This window comes from Mustela nivalis (assembly GCF_964662115.1).
Source record: "Mustela nivalis genome assembly, chromosome: 3".
NCBI classification, from domain to species: Eukaryota; Metazoa; Chordata; class Mammalia; order Carnivora; family Mustelidae; genus Mustela; species Mustela nivalis.
Genome location: NC_139022.1, coordinates 152,482,126 through 152,505,921, shown reverse-complemented (window position 1 = coordinate 152,505,921; position 23,796 = coordinate 152,482,126). Strand labels below are relative to the sequence as shown.

General features: G+C 36.2%; 1 protein-coding gene across 4 annotated transcripts in view; it reads right to left on the bottom strand.

Moving 5' to 3' along the window:
- Positions 1–632: 632 nt before the first annotated feature.
- LMBRD2 (LMBR1 domain containing 2) overlaps positions 633–23,796 on the bottom strand; it is a 44,171-nt gene continuing 21,007 nt past the window's right edge. For 2 of the 4 annotated variants that reach the window (XM_082724200.1, XM_082724201.1), the window contains exons 8-18: positions 23,367–23,480; positions 22,822–23,005; positions 19,573–19,754; positions 18,896–19,029; positions 17,287–17,392; positions 16,511–16,608; positions 13,024–13,127; positions 11,562–11,608; positions 10,269–10,374; positions 7,155–7,284; positions 633–6,227 (exon numbers count right to left, since the gene is read on the bottom strand). In XM_082724200.1, the coding sequence (XP_082580326.1) occupies positions 6,167–6,227; positions 7,155–7,284; positions 10,269–10,374; positions 11,562–11,608; positions 13,024–13,127; positions 16,511–16,608; positions 17,287–17,392; positions 18,896–19,029; positions 19,573–19,754; positions 22,822–23,005; positions 23,367–23,480 (1,266 nt within the window). In that variant the 3' untranslated portion in view covers positions 633–6,166. Of the gene's footprint in view, positions 6,252–7,154; positions 7,285–10,268; positions 10,375–11,561; positions 11,609–13,023; positions 13,128–16,510; positions 16,609–17,286; positions 17,393–18,895; positions 19,030–19,572; positions 19,755–22,821; positions 23,006–23,366; positions 23,481–23,796 lie in introns of all 4 variants that reach the window. The other 2 variants (XM_082724198.1, XM_082724199.1) reach the window with 1 other exon arrangement.

Below are 23,796 nucleotides of genomic sequence, written 5' to 3'. Positions count from 1 at the left end.
TGCATTAGCTAGGACTAATATAAATGGTACTGTGTTTGTGTGTGTGTGTGTGTGTGTGTGTGTGTGTGTGTGTGTGTTTAATTTCAAACTTCCATGGTTGCTTTTGGTATAAGGAAAGCAACTCTATCTTCTTAGCCTGGCTAGGATTTAACCAATTTTATTGATATTTTCAAGCACCCAGCTTTTGGTTTTGCTGACTTTTATTGTTGTCCTGCTTTAAATGTCATTGATCTCTAATTTTTGCAACAGTTACTTGTTTTAATTATAAACACTGGATAAAGTAATATAGAACCTAAAGTACACACATTTAATTATTTATCTTAAAACATTTTGTTTGGGGTGCCTGGGTGGCTCAGTGGCTTAAAGCCTCTGCCTTCAACTCAGGTGATGATCCCAGGGTCCTGGGTTCAAGCCCCATATTGAGCTCTCTGTTCAGTGGGGAGCCTGCTTTCCCCCCTATGTGCCTGCCTCTCTGCCTACTTGTGATCTCTGTCCATCAAATAAATAAATAAAATCTTTAAAAAAAATTTTTGCTTGTAATGTCCACTATTTGTAAGGAACAAAGAAAGCCTCAGGGTCCTTAGGAGTTTAATCTCAAAGATGGTATGAAATGAAACACATAATCAGCAAAATTCTTAGGAACTTGTAGAAATGTACTTTATTTCATGCAAAGCCACATAATTTCCTATATTTTAATAGCTAATCAAATAAACATTTCAAAAAATCCATTACATCACAATAAGTTAAAATACTACAAAGCAACTGCAATTCCACAAGTTTATCAAAACCAAACCGAGAGAACATTATGCACAGATAAGGCCAAAGATGCTAACTTACTTATAGGTAGCACTTTGCAGCTTTTTCCAAATACATATTTGAAAATGTAGTGAGAATCTTCAGAAAACAATAGTTAAATCTAAAACCCATTGGTCAGATACGAAAACATTTGTCATTACGTATCAGGTAAATTTGGCATCATGCACCAAAGATGAATATAATGAACATGTAGAAAAATTATGATCAGATGCACTTTTGAAGACTATCTTCTATTTCATCTAATCCACTGAATTAGATAAATAACAAGTACTTTATTAATGCAACACAGAAATTGAGCTTTTGGTATACTTCTCTTGGGTACTGACATATATAAAAAGACAATGAAGGGGTGAAGGAATATTTCAAATTCACACTGCACTATTCAATTTTAGAGTATTGCCCTAAGGAAATACAATGTGGGCAGAACTTATATGAGAATGATTTTTAAACTATTATAAGCACTACAATTAGTTACTACAAAAACATTTTATAGAAATTAAATACCAGAAAGCAACATCAATATTAGAGTTCTTTTTTCAATACTATAATTTATAAATATATATTAGATTACAGTAATTTAAAAGACATGTCCACATGTTCTCTACTTTCTAAAATGAGAAAAATCCTTTTAGGCTGTTTTTAAAGTATGGACAAAAACAAATCCATTGGATTGCTTTTAATAAAATAAATACAAGTCTCTCCCCTACAACTTGGTGTACTAAGTAGGGAAGATGCTAGCCAGCATTCTTTTGAGAAATTCAGCTCTAAATGACTAGGTTGATACAATTTATATCAATAATATTGACTCAAAATGGTGTTGTACAGTCAGAGTAATAAATTATGATTTTATATATGTCTGCCGTAGTAAACCACTTTTTCTATTCTTTTGCACTAAGTACAGAAAAAAAAACTTTTATAAAATGATTTGAGATCAAGATACTTACTCACCAAAGAAAAGATTTTTGGAGAAAAAAGTTAATTCTCCCCAGGGAGTGTGTTAAAAACAAATGTCTTTTAGGTTATCAGTAAGAAGAGGAACATGTCAATATTCTTGCTTTATTAACAAATTTAAAAATTAGAGCAAGGCTTCAATTAACATCAACAGACAAATCTTTTGACAATGATAATAAAATTTTAGGAAGACCAGGCTGAGTGTGAGAGGAATAAGAGGTGAGGTCATGTTCCCATTGATGGGGCTGAGGATGGGGCAGGGCTAGTGCCTGCTTTGCTGGGGAAAATGATCACAGGGCCTGGTCTCCAGCAGTTGGGATAGGGGAAGACACAGCTTTGTCTTTAAGCTCTGAGCACGAAAAAGTCCACTAGGAAAAAGAATCCTACATGGATGGAGGGAATTCGTATTTTAGAAGGCCTCCTGTAACCCTCTTGTATTGTTCTAACCTCTCCTAATGAAAACTTTGACAATCATGTAGGTTATTTACAAATTCCTTCTCATAAAACGGTATCTCAAGGTTCTTAATCTTTCTGGTTTTGTTTTGTTTTGTTTTTAACAATCACTGTTTTTGGAAATCCATTTTTATGCCAAAACCTTACACTGAGAGTAATACATTTTAATGAAGTGCCCTCTTAAGTAACCTAAAGCCAAGACACTGAGCCAGCATACGTCACATTTACATTCAGATATTGCTTCCTTGTCTAGAAAAATCTGTTTCACTACTTTAGGTGCACTATTGTTATTCAAGCAGTGGAATATGAAATCAGAACTAGTTCCTTTTGAGTGTACTGATCAGCAGAAACAACTGTGTACACACAACAGGAAAAATCTGTCAGCACATTAAAAGTCGTACTGTGAAGAGAGGCTTCAGAAAGGAAGGAAGGTGTAAAAGGAATGAGGAAGGAAGAAAAGAAAGGACAGATAAAACTCTAAATCTATTTATTCCTTAACATTTAGAATTTAATGTAATGTGATCCATTACATTTTGGAGATTCAAGTATGTTAAGATTTTTCAGGGACATGTTTTGCCTCTTTAGTGCAAATATCCTTGTGATTTTCACGCACAGTCCACTAAAATCACAAGTATAAAACTCCTACTGAACAGTGTGAACTATAATTATGGAGAGTTTACTTTCCTTTAAGATGGTAATCAACACACCATTAAGAACATTCCCTGACTCTATTACAAGATAAAAAATGAGGTTTGTTATTGTACATAAATGAAATTTTTTCATCCATACACTGCAGTATACTTAAAAAACACACACACAAATTAACGTCCTATCCACACTTAATTTCATTTGGGTACACGACCAGTGTAAATTTAAGAACTGATACTCTAATAAACAGTAGAGCCCCAAATAAATCAATTTGTAGTATTTACTTTTGATGGCATGGATTGTCCAATTTTCTGATCTATTTTTTATAAATGGAAAACCCTTGATTTTCTGATTTAGCTCTTACCACTCTTGTGAAATGAGGACCTCTTGTGTGTTGAAAGTACTCGAAAGCCCTGTATTCAAATGGTAAGAGAGCAAATTCTAATAATTAGGCTTATACCTTATTTCTTATTTTAATAATGATGTTTATAAAAAAGCTCCACTGATAAGAACAAGTTATTGATGTAGCAACAAAAGTTAATTAGCAACGTACAGGTGATTATTAAAATTAACAGATTATTAATAATTACTTTCTGCAATGGTTATTTTTTAATTATTGGCTTACTGAATATCCTTACCTAACAATTATTTAGAAAAATAATTTAGAAAATTTAATCAGAGACCTATTATTACATAAGAAAAACATCAAAAGCAAATTACCAGAAGTAATTCTTTAGGAAATTACTTTGCATTTAAAATATATGAATTTAGTAGTAATGTTTTACAGTAGATGTCATTATATTTTAATAAGCTTCCCCAAACAGAAAACTTCTGTTCTTACTCCACCGTTTTTTTATACAAGGTGGCTTAAAAATTTTTAATTTCATTCCCCCCACCAATAAACTCTTTTTTTTCATAGGTTAAGCCATTACCTTATGAGCTCAAATTTGCCCAGCCAGGTAACTTTACCTTCCTATATGATCATCTATAAATCCTGTAAGATAAATTCTGCTTAAAAAGTTGCACTCTAGACTTAAACAACTAAAAATTATTTTGGAAATAACTCAGAAGTCACAAAAGGAGCTATGTTATTTGTACTACCTATACTTCAATTATTATAACCATAAAAATTTCAATAATAAAGTCAAGTAGTACATTCCCTTACATTGTCCTATCAGTTTATTTTAGGGCATTATAAGTTATAAAAGTGACTAGATAATCTCTTTTTCTGCTTCTATTTCTTCTACAGCATCTGGGTTTCATGACAAAACCTGATAAGAAACAACATTATACTTAAGGAAAATATTCCAAGTTAAACCCCAAGACCAAATACACAACAATATACTCTTTTCAAAGGATTTTTGATTAATCAGTCCAAAAACAGTTTTTGCTTTGGGGACTTAAAGGCTTCTCTGTAATTATAAGAGACTGAACCCCTCTCTGGGCTGATCATTTCTCCATCCACCACAGTAGCACAGGTGACTGTTTTTTGTTGTTTGTTTGCTTGTTTTTTAAACTCTGGCCTATCAACATCAACTCAATGCCCTCACAATAGTTTTGTGAGGTAGATCAGTAGGTAAATAGCAAGTATCATCTTCATTTCACGAATGAAGAAACTGAGGCACTGAGAGGTTACATAATTTGCCGGAGATATTCAATGGTCAATCATAAAATTACAAAGAGTACCAAATGATTTCTGCTTCTGGCCTACAGTTCTCTAACCACACGTTAGAGTGAAAGGCTGTGTGTATGTGCTCAAATGGGCAGCCTGTATAACCTTTGACAGACAATAAAGTCTATCCATTTATTATTATTTTAAAGGGGATCTAACCTCAAAGATCATAAAACTGAACAAAATCAGCTATTTAGGATGATGCACCATTCCTTTCGGTATCTGCATAGAACTGTCTCTTAAAAATGTGCGTGATAATACTAAGTAAAAAGCAAAATAAAAAATTTGAAATTATGATTCAAGGGAAGATTGACTTCAAGAAACATACAATCATATTGTTAGGGTAACCAGATAATTCATTTTCAAACTGGGACACTTCAGAGTGGAAGCCAGCACTAGTAAAAGTTACACAGAAGAGCAGGTTAAGCTAATCTGAGACTGTTGGGACAAACTCACCGAGAGTCACCACGGGATGAATCCACAGCGGGGATTCTCTGAGCTGCAAACATTTTGGGTACATAAAAAACTCTCTGCAATCATGCTGTGCTCAACTGTGCAGTATTCACTGTGCAATAAAACACTGATGATTTAACATATATCCAACTTTGGTTTCAACACAAAAGTTTAAAAAACCCATTTTAAAATCATAAGCATGTTTAAACAAAATTATTACACATAAACCACAATTTGAGTGTTAACAGTAACAGTAAGTGGATTCACATTTTACCTTTAAATAACCAAATGTTATTTGCCACAAAGCATCAACAGTCACCTTTAAAAATCAGAGAATTTCATGGGGACTCTTTGGCTGCTTAAAAAAAAAAAAAAAAAGGCATTATTTACCATTAATGCTTTGGATTCTCTTTGAGTGGAATGATCAATACTTAAATCAATATACTGAATGATAAAGGTGAACATTTCTCCCTGAAATGAAAATTTTTACAAAGCAATACCAAAAGCGTAAAGCAATTTCCAGCTACTAGCCAAGACTGAAAGAATAACACATCACCTGATTATAGTACACATGCCAAAGATACTAACGTTATCACTTGAAGTATAATCTTAATTATACATGCAAAAACCACACTAATTTGCATACAGAGTTGAAAAAGAGCTTTCTACATTCAGTTATGTCTGGTAAGTAAGCCTTGTTTTAAGACATGGGTTCTGTAAATACCATCGTTATTTGAGGTCTCCATCTCTTGGCGAAATACAGAATTAACATATTGTTTAGAAAGAGCAAAAATGTAAATCACAAAAATAAAACTGTATGATGTTATTTTGGCTTTCTTGGATCTGTAAAACAACTTTCCTGAAAAAAAATTAACCTCAAACAAACCAAACTACATGTTCTCAATCTATACTGATCTTTCTCATGAACTGAATCCTTCCACTACACTCTGACTTCTAAGGCAGACGCTTCAGGAATCGTGTATAATAAAAATGATGACACTCTATTCGATGGCCAATAAACTATTATTACTAAGATGTGAGTAACTTCCAGTGCCTTTTTTGTCCTGACACTTTTTACTAAGAGTACATATAAATTCTAGGGCATACATATGTTCGTAAAGACTGGATTGATGTGTTGATCTTGGTCAGTTGTTCCAAAAATTCTCTCCGACTTTACACATCATCAAATATTCCGGTTCGAGACATGGAAAGGTATCGTCCCCCAGGCTGATACCTGAAAGGTGGATAAAGAAATGATCTGAGGTGTCAAAAATAACAAAGGAGGAGAGAAAAACAAGGACACATTAAAAGGAAGTGGCTACATAATTTGTAAGCATAATTTGTAACATCTATTCAGTAGCTGGAAGTGGAAACTTACAAAGATATTATCCCAAGGGGACTTACTTAACTATAAATTAATCAATAGCTTTTTTAGAGCCTAGAAAACACATGACAGGGAGAGAGATAAAAAGAAAGGGACAGGGAGATGCAAACACATCATGGAACTGAAGATTTCATAATCACTCTTAATTGTTCAACAGAAATAGAATGTTCTAGGGTTTTTGCTGTTTACAGAAAATACTGCAGAGATTTCATCACGCATTTGATATTTCGTTTTTGCTTAATTATTTTCACAGAGCACAGTGGCTAAAAGCACAGACTCTACTGCCAGAGTCCTGGGGTTTGAATGCCTGACTTTACCATTTGCAAGCTGTGTTACTCTGGGTAAGTTATTAAGCCTCTCTGGATTCAAATATGATTGGATTTACAACCATAAAATATAGTATTGTTAGTGATGTGCTTAGAATAGTGTCTGACACCCAGTCACGGCTATGCAGCTATTGCTAAATATGATAAATTTCATAAATGGGTTCATTAGAAACAGGCATATAAACATTGTTAAGATCCTTACTATCAATTTCAATTTTTCTTATTTAGAATACCACTAGTAGTTTATGGAGATAGCAATTTCAATTATCACCATAGGATGATATAATTTTTGAAATATAAAAGCATCAGCAGATATAAAAAGTTACCAAAGTTGATTAATATGGTTAATATTAGCAATAAAAATGAATATTTTCCTTATGTTTATCTCATCAAGTTGTATGCTAGTAAAATTTCAGAATGCTGGAGCCAAAATGCCCCAGCCAGAGCTTACCTTTCTGCTTTAGATTCAAGAGGATCATCAGTAAATGTTTCTGCATTAAAATCCAAAGGTTCTACATCTTGGAGGAGTTCTATTCGGTCTCTTTCAGTCCTATTATTGGCCCTGGTATATTTGGATGTTGCTGTGAACAGAGGAGAAAATGTATATCTACTTTTCTATTATCTTTATGGGTCAGTCTATGGACTCATGAAAAAAAGTCAAGATTATAAACAATCTGAATTTTGATTGTGAAGACAACAATAAGAAAAGATAACTACTTGATTCCTTTAAAATCAGATTAAAATGAAAAATAGTATGATAGGAAATAACACAGAAAAGTTTCTCCCTTGTAGCTAGTCTAAGCTCAGAAGCAGGTACAACGTAAAGATTCAATTATTATGAATCAGAATCAACATTTAACATATAAATTATTTCATTCTCAAGTTTCAATTGGTTTCATGGTGAATCCAGGGGTCCTGTATCTCAGCTCTCGGCTAGAATTTCTTTAACATGTACTCAACTCAAGCTCTTCAAGAAAGGCCTGAGTCTTCTTCCCAGGAAACAAGAGTTTAGGCAAGCTAAGTCCAACAGAAATAAAATGCAAACACAATATTTACTTATAAATTTTCTAGTAGCTACATGAAAAAAATAAAAGGGAACAGGTGAAATTAATTTTAACAGACTTAATTTAGTTCAATATATCCAATACATTATCATTTCAACATGGGGCACCAGCCTCATTGTAATTGCTCAACGGCCACCTGTGGGTAATACCGATCATCCTTGTCAGTACAGATCTACTGAATTCTCCATTCTCTCTATGTGGATGGGCTGGGTTTTCTTCATAAACAAACCAAATTTTCAGGAAGTTCTTCTGAGCAGTCCAATAGCTTCAAAAGAACTTTGTGATATAGCTCTTTTTGAAAACTTGAGACAAGTCAATTCAATTCTTACACTTTCGTCATGTTGGACTCTGACCTTCATCTCTTCTCTCATTCATTCAGCAAATATTGGTTGCCTCCCACATTCCAGGTTCTCTTCAAGTCAGCATCCTAAGGCATTGTGTTTCCTTTTCTCTTGAAGATTCTCCCACACTCCCACATCTTCCTACCATGTTAACCTCTACTTAAACTTCCAAATCTTTGTAGAGTCCCCTTTTTTCCTAGTTTTTTTTTTTTTCCCAAAGATCTTATTCATTTATTTGACAGAGATCACAAGTAGGCGGAGAGGCAGGCAGAGAGAGCGGGGGAAGCAGTTTCTCTGCTGAGCAGAGAGCCCGATGCGGGCCCTGATCCCAGTACCCTAGGATCAATGATCCAAGCCAAAGGCAGAGGCCTTAATACATTGAGCCACCCAGGTGCCCCCCCTCCTTTTTAAGATGTTATCTGAAAGAGAGAGAAAGAGAGGGAGAAGCAGGCTCCCCACCGAGCAGGGAGCCCGACACAGGGCTCGATCCCAAGGCCCCGGGATCATGACCTAAGTGGAAGGCAGACACTTAACTGGCTGAGCCATAAGGCGCCCCTCTTCCCTCGTTTTAACTAAACCTTTAGCTCTCTACCATGTCTTCTACCCTAAATCTCATTCAAACACATCCTTTCCTCCTCATCTCCAGGATCGCTGGTTATCTTGGGCCCTCGTTTCCTTTTTTTTTTTTTTTTTTAAGATTTTATTTATTTATTTTACAGAAAGATAGAGAAAGCACAAGTAAGCAGAGTGGCAGGCAGAGAGAGAGAGAGAAGCAGGCTCTCAGCTGAGCAGGGAGCCCAATGCAGGGCTTGATCCCAGGACACTGGAATCCTGACCTGAGTCGAAGGCAGCCAACTGGGCCATCCAGGCGCCCCAGGCCTTACTTATAGATCGCATTACCAAAACAGACATTAAATTGATTCCTTTGTCTCACTTCCCTGGAAATCATGCTTGATGTTCAAATTCACCTTCTGAAACCAAAGATCTGAGCATGCTCCTTTCCCGAATGAAATCTTAACTTGATTTGAAAGTCTTCACTTCTGAGCATGGTAATAGCTACTGCCCAGCTGTCCCTGCAGCTTCCCCTCTCATCAGGCCCCACATACTAAATTTAGGATCTTGTGACAGAAACAAACCTGCATTCTCCCCAAGGTTCTCTTAAGTCACTCATTCATCTTTCTGCCTAAAACCCCTTCACCCGGCAAAGTACCATTCACTCCCAAATGCTGAGTTAGTATTACTCTATCACAAAAATCCTTTCCCTATAAAGAACTCTTTTTCGGGGCGCCTGGGTGGCTCAGTTGGTTGGACGACTGCCTTCGGCTGAGGTCATGATCCTGGAGTCCCAGGATCGAGTCCCTCATTGGGCTCCCAGCTCCATGGGGAGTCTGCTTCTCCCTCTGACCTTCTCCTCGCTCATGCTCTCTCTCACTGTCTTTCTCTCAAATAAATAAATAAAATCTTAAAAAAAAATAAAAATAAAAATAAAGAACTCTTTTTCTATTCCCTCAGTTGAGTTCCCTCAGCATTGGGAGTGTACCCTTCTACTCTCTCAGCATTCCTGCATCTCCCCCAAAGTCAAACCTCCTTTGCCATCTACTCTGGGCAGAGTCATGGGCAAAAACAGGTTTCTTACCACCCTCCCAGGGGCAGATGGCAGGGTCAAGGGATATGGGGGGGTATCTTAACCCACTGGCAAATGTCTTCTACTTGGTTATCAGTCCCTCACACAATTAATTGGCATCCCAAGGACAGGAAATTTATCTTCGCTATATCCCTTATACCTGGGAAAGTATCTGACATAAGGGTCAGTCAGAAAATGCTTAAAAAATGACTGAATCGCCTACATCTACTACCAGAAAAGTAAAGAACAACAACTAGATAAATCGTAGAAATCAACACCTGCCTACAACATGCCTGGGATAAGTACTGGTATTATTTAGGGTCGTAAGATCACAACTATTCATGCACTGTCCCAATTCTCCATATCTTATCAGAAACACATACTTGAGTTTCCCTTTCCTTCTATACACTGAGGGATGAAAAAGGAAAGACAATGCAGAACCACCTCTACAGCTCTGCATGGATGCCTTCTCAGTCTCTATGCAAGCAAGTATTAGGAAAACAACTTCTAAGGGAACTAGAAAAGAAATGACTTACATCGGGTGGTACTAAGATCTGAGAGGCTTGACTCTTTCGGGTCAACATGAACATTTCTGTTTCTGGTAGAATCTTCTCTACTGTGTCCATAACGTTCTTTCCACTCCTAAGACAGAAATGCAAATAAATATGTAACAGAGGAACTCACAGGCAGAAAGTAATTCATCAGTGTCAACAGACCATAGAGTTAGAGAATTTAGTTACTTTTATCAGAAATTCACCAGATAATCAATATGATTAGCATAGTACTGTGAAAATTTTCAAAAATAATTTTTGTCTCCAAACTTTTTTCCAAATGAAAATTTATAGACATGTTTGCTAGCTATAATTCACCTCTTTAGTTCTTCTGTTTAAAATGTCAAAACAACATGACAGCTACAACTGGCTTACCTTGACCACATAAAAGTTATGCGAATTAATAATTTATGAGATAACAAAATTCTCTCCAATATAAATAAACTACAAATATCAGAGACTTGAAAAATCACTTTCAAAAGCAAAAATTAAAGTTGTGTAAAAACATGGTTAGATAGGTATAATCAAACCATATGAAGTGGGATGCTACTCAGTCAATTCTTAGAACTGAAAGGAATCTTAGAGGGCACCTTGTTCAACCTCTCCTGCCATGTAGGGTTTCATTCTAAAATAGCCATGCCATTGGCTCTCTTATTAGATGACATGTAAGTTTCTATTGCAAGCAGCCCATCACAGTTCTGATAAACTGAGGAAGATAGAAATTTTCACCGAGAGGTGAAATCTATCTCCAGTAAGTTCCACTCTCTGGTTCTAATTATGTCTTCTGAAATAAAGAACAAAGCTCCTTTTACACTAACATATATGAACACAACTATCATGTCTCCTTCTCTGAGTCTTCATTTCTCCAGTATAGATATACCCCAGTGTTGAAAATTTGTAGTAACTGTTGACTAAATTTTTCTAATTTTCTGCCTTTTCACTCTCTAGGAGGAAAGGACTGAAGAAAAATTGAAGAGGAATACAATTAATGTCATATGACCAAAAAAGTGTAACAATTTCAAAGCAATCAAAATGACTTTAATAGCAAGATTGCATGAATTTATTAATTCTCTTATTAAGTATTCACACAGCACTGACCTTAGGCAAGAAACTGCTAGATGATGGACACAAAGTAATTTAATACTAATGACTTTTTAGAACAGGTCAACACTGTTCCCACTGTTCTTTGGTCTTTAGCCAATTCTAAATGAGTAAAATTCTTATAATTACTTCACATTAGTCTTTAGGTTACAGCAAATTAACAAGTACTATACTTACTCTTCTTCGATTTTCACCTTCTTCTTGCCTTTGCCTTTTTCTCTTCTCTAGAGAGAGAAAAGTGATCTCAAATTTAGTATAACATGGTTTAATTAATTATGGAGTAACTGCAGTAAAGATATAGGCTATGACCAATTTCCTTTAAATTACTACAAAGTCAAAAGTAATAGGTTATTGTTGGAAAGGACCTTAGAGGTGAACTAATCCACAGAGAATACCTCCCATATTTTTGTTGGAGATGACCTTTAGGCCTTGTCTAACAATTTTAGTGAGGAAAAAGTTATTCCTCATGGTGATCTCAAATTCTGGATAACTTATTTTTCTTCGCCTTACCTTCAAAATGAAGTTGAGACTTCTTTCTGCATAAAAGTCCTTTCCCTTATTCTCTTCAGGCTACAAACTCAGTTTTGTTTTGGGGGGGTTTGTTTGTTTTTGTTTTTATTTTTGCATAAGATACATTCTACGACTGCATAGTTCTGGCTGTCCTTCTCTAAATACCTTCTTACTTATAAGTTCTACTCTTGAAATCTTACCCAGGACTGAATATGATACTTCAGATCAGATCTAATTAATGTTAAAGGCAGTAGAACCATTATATCAACTAGACCACACCTTTCTAGGAGAGAATTTGAAGGATACAACAGCTTCTATTGAAGCTACAACATATTTTGGCTTACATTTAACTAATGATCACACAAAAGCTCCAGACCTACGTAGGGGAATGTCTAGGAACCAATGTCCCCACACTTGAGTTTTGTTTTCTTTTTTCCCTGCCATCACTCAAACACCAGGAATTTTGATACATTCAGGGATTTTGATACAATCAGGATTAGATTCTAGTGGAGGGCCATGTATTCTAACAGGATGTTAATGTTCATCACATTCTCAAACCCAGCCTTGGCCGGAATGATTTCCTGTGCAGTATCAAACCGATAATTCTTTCAACTCATGAATTTTATAGTTGTACTGAGCCTGGCAAAGCTCTTTCCACAAAAACACCAAAATGACTCCAATGCCATCCAAGAGCATTATTTAGTTAAGGATAGACTAAATTTCTGCTGCAGTATTTCTTAAAGAAGGCTGAAACCCCCATTTGTTTTCAAATTATTTTTGCTATGAAGATTGTACATAGATTTTTAGCTAAAAAACATTAATTTCTCTTTCTTTTAATATTTTTCTTTATTTGACAGAGAGAGAGCATGCACCCAAGCAGGGGGAACAACTGAGGGAGAGAGAGAAGCAGGCTTTCCATTGAACAGGGAGCCTGATATGGGGCTCGATCCCAGAACCCTGGGATCATGACCTGAGCCAAAGGCAGATGCTTAACCAACTGAGCCGCCCAAATGCCCCCCAAAACATTAATTTCTTAAGAGAGATTAAAAATTACAAATTATACAAACACTAATGTTGTATTTTGAGTCTTAGTGCTTTCCTTTCATTAATTTTAAAAGACAAATCTTACCTCGTCTGATTAATTCTTTTCCTTCATCAACCAAGTCTGATGTCATATCATTATCTCCCATGAACTGCTGGAAACCAAGTAGATTCAAACAACGGGTTCCCAAACTAATAAAAGTAGATGTTTTAAAAGACATGCATTATTTCTCATTGTAAATGTTTAGATAAAACATTCTTTAGTACTGTCACCCCAAAGAAGCCTATATTTTATTATTAGTTATCATAGCAAGTTACATAGTTATTCTTGTCTTTCTTCAAGAAGGACTTACTTCTCTTTCTAACTTTATATAGCAGGTACTTCCCTGACATGGTGTGCACCATACCCAGATTTCTTCCAAAAATAAACTGATTTGGGCCATTAGTATACCTTCAGAAAATTATTACACAATACAAAACAATGGCTATAATACAAATGCAACGGATTCTTCTCTTATATTCGAACAATTTTAATGCTGAAAATACACAGACAACCAGTATTCCCAAGTGTAAAATAATCTGGTTTAGAAAATATCAATTATGCAAGTTGATTTTCATGTTCAATTTTTTTTAATAACCTGAGAGCTAGTCAATTCCATTTAAATAACTTTAATTACACATTCAGAATTTATCACTATATCTTATCTTATTATTTTATAATCACTATATCTTATCTTATTATTTTATATTATTTGGTATTTACTTTAAACCTCACTGTTGTATAGGACAAGAATACTCTGAAAATATGACGTGCAAGGAAAGAAGCAATGGCTGGATGGACAGTATTCGTATTTGTTAAGGTCCTACTATATACATCAGCCAATTTACAGATACTCTCTTATTTTATTCTTACTGTAATCCTAAGAAATAATCACTTTACAGATAAGGAAACAAATGCTCAAGGGGTTAATTACTTGCTAATGATCATTTAGTAAGTTTTAAAGCTGGGATTTAAATCCAAGACAAAACAAAGACCAAGCTCTTTTTATTGCCTTAGTTTTCAGATGTTTTCACTGATGGACTCCTAATGGTATAAGCCTGAACATATACGTGGAGCAAGAGGGGGAGAGAGGAAGAAAGAGAAAGCAGGGAACGAATGTGTGTGGTTGTTGGGGGGGTGGAGCTTGGGGTGGGCGCACGCTGGGAGGAAAGAAAACAATACAGCAGCTACAAGAAAGTGAAGGTCTTCCATTTTACATGACCAATATGTAAAAAATCTGACTGTGTAAATCTGAAGATGTGGAAAAAAATCATAATGTATCTCCATGCTTTAATATACCATTTACCACTGAGCAACACTGGGGTTTGGGTAGATGGTCATGCCAATTCAGTGACTTTAAAAATTCCCTTACTATTTTCATCCTTGTGGGAATATGATACCCCAGGGTGAGAAACCCCAAACTGGATCCTTGACTGTGCGATGGTCATAACTTTTTCTAAAGTGTCAGAAAACAGCCTTATACTCTCCAGGCAGTTAAATCTGGATATTAACTCTGGGAATGGCTGCGTTGTTAGTAACATGGAATTAGTAGGGTGCCTGGGTGGCTCAGTTGGTTAAGAATCCAACTGACTCTTGATTTCAGCTCAGGTCACAACCATAGGGTGGTGGGATGGAGCCCCTCGCTGGGCTCTGTGCTCAGCGGGGGTCTGCTCATGATTCTCTTCCTCCTCTCTCTCAGCCCCTCCCCCACCGTGAGTGTGTGCAAGCGCTCCCACTTTCTCTCTCTCTCAAAAAATGAATAAATAAATCTTAAAAACAAAACAAAACACGGGAATTGTCTAATTATGGTGGCATTTCAAAAGAAAATGAAACCTATGAAGAAAAGAAACCTATGAAGCAAGTTACCATTAAAGTGCCACTAAGGCAATTGCTTCATATGTCTCTATTAGATAGAGTATCTATTTTGGGACATAATTTGAAAATTAAAGAATCTGGCCTTTCTTTTCCTGAAAGACAAACTGGCCCTCAAAGTTTATCCCATTTAACTCTAAAACAAAACCTTTAATGGATTAATAATTTTCCTTTTAGACGTAATAAATCTTTATATTTAAGATTTTATAGTTGATAAAGCACAATCCCACCCATCTATTCCTTGATCCATATAATAATCTACTAATGTAAGCAGAGATGCTAATCTGCAAACATAACTACTAACATGTGAAGTCCTAAATCACACATCACAAGCACCTAATGTTTCATTACTAGTTTTGTAAACTTTAAAAATAAACTAAGTTTTGGACATGTGAAATACGGTCTCTTCCTTTACTACATCATTTTCACAATGATGACACATTTTCACAAACCTGTTGTCTTTTCTATCTTCAGAAAAAAACTTGAAAGTTAGATGTACTATCATCAGTTCATATTAACAGTTTTATTTTTAAATGTAATCTTTTATTTTACTCACAAGAAGGTAAAATGTTTTAAAACATTCAATAAAGAATTTATTTCAAATAATACTTGTCTGTTTATTCAATAGCTTCTTACTGAGTATACATATATTATCTGTAATAACTATTACAGTATTAGAAGATATAAATGAAAAGTGATGAAAATCACTTTGATGAAACATTTTCATCAGAAAAACATACTAACATCAACAAATTAATTTTTAGGGGCACCTGGGTGGCTCAGCTGGTGAAATGTCTGACTCTTGGTTTCATTCAGTTCAGGCTGTGATCTCATGGGTCATGGGATCCAGCCCTGCCTCAGGCTCCACATTCAATGTAGAGTCTGCTTGGGATTCTCTCTCTCCTCTCCCTCTGCCCCTCCCCTACTCGCAGATGCTTGCACACACTCTCTCTCTCTCCAATACATAAATAAATAAATGTTTTTTTGTGTGGTCTTTCTGGCGTGTCACAGAGCACTGAAGCAGTCAGTGAAGAGGGCACACCCAGCACAGGATAAGGGCCCCTGACATGTGCAAGGAAGGAAGACAGGGTGTTAGAAACTAAGCACATCTGTCTTTACCTGCTTTTGAGTCAGACCCTAGCCAACAGTCAATCACTTTTTTCTAATCCTATAAAAAATAGTAGCCTGTGTCCTTTTCAGCCTTGTATGTACGGCCTAATTACAATTGCTCCCCATCTGATGTTTGGTGCTGGCAAAGGTCTGAGGCCCCTAGAAACCCGGCAATGACTACGGGGAAAGCCCCAAGGCTCATTTATATTACTGGATAAAAGATGGGCATGGGGGTATTTTATAAGCTACACTGCCTGTCAGTGTTGAAGGCCAGGACTTAGAGTTAACATTCTGTAATCAATCCTACCACTTTGTAGCCTAAATACTTGTAAAAGAATGACTATACTTCTCTTAAAAATACCTTCAGAAGGAGAGCCTGACTTCATCACTTAAACAAATCCTTTAAACTACATCTAGTACCCCCAAAGCCACAATAAAACAAACAACAGCCAAAACCTAACCAGTAAATATTTCTAAAAGTTTTAAGGAGAAAGGATATCCAGATTGGACAAGAGTAAGAGAAAAAAAAAAAAAGTGATATTAAGCTTCTTACCTAAAGTAAGTAGCAATGCAGAGAATTACCACCAACATGGGATAATATATGTAGAATCCATCTGCAATAAAGGATAAAACTTTCATGGAACCCATAATCTAAAAAGAAAAAAAAAAAGAAGAAGAAGAAGAAGAAGTTAAAGTCATATAGTTCTTTATTTTTCATTCCTTTCCACCATTAGAAAATTCACTCATAGGCAACCATATTAACAAATTTGGACTTCTCACAAAGTAGAAATAAAGCACTAACTGGACTGATTTTTAAGCTCTCATCACAAGAAAAAAGAACTTGGAAGTATATGAGGTAATGGATGTCAACTAAAGATACCGTGGCAATCATTTCAAGATAGATACGTATATCAAATCATTCTGCTGCACACCTTAAACTAATACAATGTTATACGTCAATTACATCTGAATTTGCTTATGTATTAAGGTTTTTACTTAATTAATATTTTGTGAATATTACTGAAAATTATCGGGTACTGAAGATGATAAATATGAAAGCTAATAATGAGGTCTACTGATACTGCTCGGCTGTACAACCTATGTGAACCAAAAAACTATTTTTTATAATAAAAGAGAGCAAAGTAATTTTTATCGTGTCATTAGTATTACATATACAACTTTTAAAAGAAAGTGTGATATTTAAAAAAAAAAAAAAAGGATCCTAATAACACTACAGAACTTCTCTGTTGGGATTTAAAAAAAATTCCACAATAATACATCTCATAGAGACAGCGACTCTAAAAAAAACTGTGTTCTGACTGTACTTACAGATGTATAAGCAGTTGGCTGTGTATTCTGGTGAGAGATGGATGAGTCCATATGAGTCAAACCCAAGAAATTAAGACACAAAGGAGGAGTCAGGCGGCAAAATAACCTGTAGTAAGCGTTGATAAACAGTATATTAAAAATATGGTAGCAAAATTCATCTTATTATATTGAAATATAACTATTGTTTTCATCCTTCTGTATTGTATTTATCTTGAATTCTTAACGTGAACTGTCCTTACTTGAGAGATATTCTGAAAATCCTATTAATTGCATCTCCCTAAAACATCAACACCTACATGGCAAAGTTCCGGCTTGAGACTGCCTCCTTCGGTGGTGTTTACCACTGCTTTAGCCTCGGAATTTCTGGATGCACTTCTTCCAAGTCTTTCATCTGTGTAATCTGTCTCAGTATGACAAGGACAGCAATATCCTCAAGGGGAACTATACTCACTAAACAAAAGACCTGAAGTTGTATCAAAGTACACCACTCTGACAAGTTCAGGTACAAAGAACTGCTAGAGCTCAGTTTTGTCCAGCCTCTCAGTACTAGACTTGGAGAGTGGGGGGGAGAGGAAAATGGAGGATGTGAATACAAAGAGGCAGTATGAGGAGTTATTTTGTGTGATTGAACAATTCTGTATCTAGATTGTGGTGGTGGGTACATGAATCTACACAAGCACACACACACACACAGATGAAGGATAAAAATGGTGAGAACTGGGTGTCTGGGTGGCTCAGTGGGTTAAGCCTCTGCTTTTGGCTCAGGTCATGACCTCAGGGTCCTGGGATTGAGTCCCACACCGGGCTCTCTGCTTGGCGGGAGCCTGCTTCCTCCTCTATCTCTCTGCCTGCCTCTCTGCCTACTTGTGATCTCTCTCTGTCAAATAAATAAATAAAATATTTTTTTAAATGGTGAGAACTAAATAAGGTGTATAATCTAATTAACAGTAACCTCTCGGTGTAAAATCCCTGCTTTTGATATTGTACAATGGTTATATAAAATGACTCCATTTGGGGAAGCTGGGTGAAGGTTAATAAGACTCTTTGTACTATACTTGCAACTTCCTATGACTCTATAATTATTTGGAGGAAAATGTAAAAGAAAAAAACCTTCAAGATGCTTCAGACATGGATTCCTCTGTGAACTTCTCAAGGTCCACCCTTTATAAATACCGTTATGACTGATTAAACAATAGGGACAAACAATAGCCCAAGCTAGAGCTGTCACTCTACTCTCTTGCTAAATCTCTTAGCAAAGACTATTCTTGTTTATTTTCGTAAGCCCTTCATGATGCAGTTTGTTGCCATGGGATCTCAGAACTCTCTAGGTCTCACTTCACCTCTAAACTCTCAGATGGTCCTAGTATTTACTAATCTATTTATTGAATCTCTCATCTGCAAATCCAGGCTGTCTTTCCTTTCCTCCCTAACCTAGTAAGCCTGGATTTAGCTAGTAACCAGACATCTAACTAATGCTTAAACCTAATCAATGAGCTCACATAAACACAGGTGTCAGTGGAACACCCGTAAAGGACAAGAAATAAATGAGAGATCCAAAGAATGCGTGCAATGGAGTCAGTCCCGTGTATCCAAATACCATCCCACTTACATGCCACTGAAAAGAAGGCTGTAAGCATCAGTCTGGTGATGTGAAGCCAAGTAATAATAGTTAAATACACGAATCCTGAACACAGTAGAATAAACACAGATGCTGAGAAAGAAGATGGAAAGGAAGCAAGCAATCTGAAAAACAAGCAAAACCAGTTTAAGACGAATGGACTCCCCAGCACTTTTGTATGTCCCCAAGTATTATCCTTTATTTCCAGTTAACATTTATTGACAGTCTAAAATTTAAACACAGTAACAGTTTTTCTTAACCACATAAGAAAATGAATTTATGAAAAAAAAAATCTGCATCTCAACCCATTCAACATCCTGTTCATGAGTTTCAAATCTACCTCCTGAAGTGCGCCCGTTCTCCCACTCCCTCGGCCATTCTCCCCATGAAGACTCTAAGTTATGTAGCTTCACTGGCATAAACAGGATCAAAGTATTCTTAGAAAAGAATTTTGCACTATTTTGTACCCTATCATCTCTCCTCAAACACAGTTGTAAGTTTTCATAGTCTGGGTAAATGGATGAAGCTTATTTTTGAAAGTCTGAATAGTAACACTGCAGGGAACTTCGCTGCTTTTCTCATTACTATAATATATAAAGAAAAAGACAATAGTTAAAAACTATAATATGAACTGACACACATTTATGACAGACATAAAATCAACTGACCTCGATATAAATATAGTTGTAAGTTTTTTCCGCCAGCTGTATGAAGACTGCAAAGAGGGATAAGACAGGTGTCGTGCTAAAGAATGTGCATTCTGACCACACAACAATCACAGAGAAGACAGACAAAACCACGGCAAGTATCCTATAAAACCATGGTCGCAAGAGACATTCCCAGTACCATTCTAGAAGAGAAAAGAAAAAGATGATTAGGAAAACTATAAAGAGGAACACAGTATTCATCCTGTTTCAAAATATTCCATACAAGATACATAACTGCAAAGAGGAAAATACTAAGTTCATAGGGTAGGAACCAGGCAGATCTCCTCGTCACCCAATAATCACCAGGAATGCGACAAACTGACATCACGTGCCTCCGGTCATGGAACACTGAGAAGAACGCCATATAACTGCAGCAGTATTCCCACCAAAAAGGCAAAACTTGCATCCAACCGGAGGAAGTATCACACTCACATTCCGGGATACCCCATAAAACACAGGCCTAGAGTCTCCAAAAATACCAATGTCATAAAACAGAAAGAGGCACTGAGACTTTGGTCCAGATGAAAGGAAATTAAGGGGACATGACACCTGAATTCAATGCATGATCTGGGATTTTCAACAAAGAATATTTTGGGACCACTTGCAAAATCTGATTAAGGTCTATAGATAACAGTTGTTATCAAAGTTTTTTTCCTGATTTGGTCATTGTATTTGGTTATAGAGGGAAATGTCTCTTATTTTAGAACATAGATGCTGAAACATTTAGGAGCAAAAAGTCATCATATTTGGATTCAACTCTGAAAAGATTAAGGAAAAATATATACACAGAGAGAAAGATAAAGCAAATGAATATGGTAAACCATTAACATATGGAGAATGTGGGTGAAGGATGTACAAGAATTCTTTTTACTATTCTGGCAACTTTCAGTTCAGTCTGACTTTAGGTAAAAAATAAGACAAGAAAAAAAGTTCCCCAAATTGAAAAGCTGTATTTTCAGTTCATTAACGGAGGTGTGGAGCTCTTGGCTCACACTCTAATAAATCTTTCAACCCTACTCTCCGCACAGTTCCTGGTGAGTTCAAGGTCCACACTGGTGATCCTTTTTTTCAGTACCCTGGGGTCTTCTTTCACATCCTTGCCCTCCTGTCCTCCTGTGATCTCATCCTCCACTGTATCTTCACAGTTCATTCCCACGGCCATCCCTAAACCTCTTACCGCCAATAACTCCTGCCCTTTTAATCTCATTACAGTGGCCCTGTTTCCAGGCAATATCTTCACCTAATATTCCAATTCCACTGACTGACCTTACCTGAACTAATACTCTATTCCTTCTCCACCTTTTGTATTGCCGCCTTAACACCTGGTATCCTATTGCTTTCTTTACCAGCTCCGATTCCACAATCTTTGAGGATAATTACTCTCCAACATTCCAATTTCTTTGCCCTCTCTTCTTCTCTGCCCTTGCTAGGTGAAACCACACCCTGGTTAGATCCAACCTCTGGCTGCTCTGGGAGCTGCATCCTGCAGAAGACACATACCTTTGTGGACTGTTTTCACTCTAAATGTTTAATCCCCAGCTTCAGGTGGACCCCGAGCACTGGCCGACTAGCTTACTACAATTCACCAATCCTCTCCCACACCTTCTCTCCTTAGCAACTATTTTGGACCTTTTCTTCTTTCTTCAAATCTCCAAAATTTCTTCCCCTACACTCATTCTCAGCATTTCACTGAGAAGCTGGCAGAAGGGAGCTCCCCAAGTCCCCACCACTACCTCTTTTTACCTGCTCAGGTACATTTGTGCCTTACTTCCTAATCGAAGGGCATTCTCTGCGCTGTTCACTATTTTCCATTTCATCTCTCCTCCTCATGGACATCATCCCAGCCATTCTCTTCTCTCATTACATTTCCTCTAAGGTATCATTCCCAAATCATACGCTATAATTGATCTTGACCCTGCCATCCTCCTTCAGCTACCACCTCTTTTCTCTACTCCCATTTGTAAACAAAACATTTTGAGAGTTTTCTATTCTCCCAGCTTCTAATGGCTCTTTAAACTCCAATTGGGCTTTCTTATTCCCTCCGCCTCCACATCACTTCTCTGAAATCTAGCAGTCAAGGCTTCATGGGCATGACAGTAGACCCATCCACATCTGGAAAGGTACTTTACATACCCCTTGCCGCAAGACACCCCACCATCCCGCTTTTCCTCCTACTTCACTGGCCACTTCCCATTTAGCCTTTTCCTGGTTCCTCTTCATGAAGCTGGAGTCTACCTTATGTTGTGCCTCAGCTTGGTCTTCAGAGTTTGTCTTCTCTCTCCCAATCACTTTGTTGATTTTATTCTGACCCAAGGCTCACCGATACACTGATGACACCCTGATTTATACTTGTAGACCAGACTTCTCCCCTGAACTCCCATTTCTACAGCCAACTACCTACTCAGCACCTTCTTCACACCTTTATGATTACATTACCTGTTTTTCTCACTCCATAAAGAGGAAGTTGTCTTTACATTTATTGACATATACCAAGTGCCCAACAACAGATAGCATATATGTTCTCAAATATTTGTTAAATGAATGAAAACAAGTATTTCTTTTATCCAATTAGAAAAGATCCTTGCTGAAGTTTTCCAAGATATGTTATGACCATTATGTCTTTGTACTCAAAACCAAACATGAGAAAGAGAATCAGGTGAACATAATTGTTATTTAGATAAATAAGGTAAATGGAAGTTCTAATACTATGACACTTTGGTATGTTTTCATTAAATTCTTCATATTAAATCTGATAATGTTTGAAGAGTGTCATAAATAATCATTAAAGAAAATGAAATAATTATGTCTACTTAGTGCAGGTCATGTAAATAGACCAACAGATACAAATAAAGAGGACTTCTTAGGGGAATAGTTTAGTAGTATATAAAGACTGAAGAAGGGACCCAAGCTTGTGATGTAAAATTGCTTAAAATTCTATTTTAAGTATATATTATGAATACATAATATTCCTGATGTATGCATATATTTTTGCATAGAATTCTGACTAACTTTGAAGTAAGAGTGCAAACAGATTATCTGTTAATATAACCAATAATTTTAGAGGGGGATGTTTATCAGATATATAATATTACCATATGATATATGTCAAATAATACAAATACAATTTAACTCTGCACTGGTGAAAATATATACTTTTTTCCTTTAGAAAAAATTACCATTAAATTTTGAAATTTATGTCAAATTACATACCAACTGTAGGATTATAAAAATACTGGATAAATTTATTTTCTGGCTCTGGTGACTGGAAGGTGTGAACAAACTGATGAGTAGCACTAGTTTCATTTTTTGCTACATCTTCTAGATAAAACGCTTGCTCTAAAAGAATCCGCCACTGTACTTGAGTTCGACGGTGCCTCTGAACTGAATAAATCACCTATAAAAGAGAACGGAGGCGGGGGGAAGGGGGCAGGATAAATCGGTCAGTGTTCTGATCCAACAGTGTTTCAGGAAGATGCTGGTTATCGCAACAATGGCAACATGTTAGTGGCATTTGCTGGGTTGGGCCAAGGATGTTAATATTCTAGGATATATGTAACAATTCTGCCCAGTGAATAATTCTCCCTCCCCAAATACCAAGAGTACCCCTGTTGAGAAATACACAGTTAAAACACAGGATCAAAGCACAGAATCAAAGAAAGTTTCAAATATACATTTATTCCAAATTCCCTTTTTGTGGGCAGTAATCACAAAACTAAGATCTTAGCAAGCAAAAAAGCTATTAATAATAAAGTTACCTGCTTATGTAGTTTTACCAGACTCTTTTCACTTGGGTAGGTATTATGCTTTTCATCAAAATCTTCATAATCATCCATGTTTCTACCCATTTTTTCCTGATACTCTGTAGGGCACTAAAAGGGACAAGCAGATTTTTAAATTTCATTTGCAAAAAACTTAAAATTTTATTTTTACTATAAAATCTTCCAGTCCTGGGCATAGCTAATTTACTCAAAAATATATTCCTCCCTTACTGGCATCTCTAAACAGCCGGATTTTTAGTTGCTGACATTTCCTTCAAAATATTTCCGATGTATTGAGTATCTTCTTACCCCTATTAATATTAACCTTTATGATCAGATATACTTGCTATGGTAGGGTAAGGGAGCTAACCTACATGAAGCAACTAGTATTTGAAAGGATTAGGCTATGTAGGCATCTGATTAATTA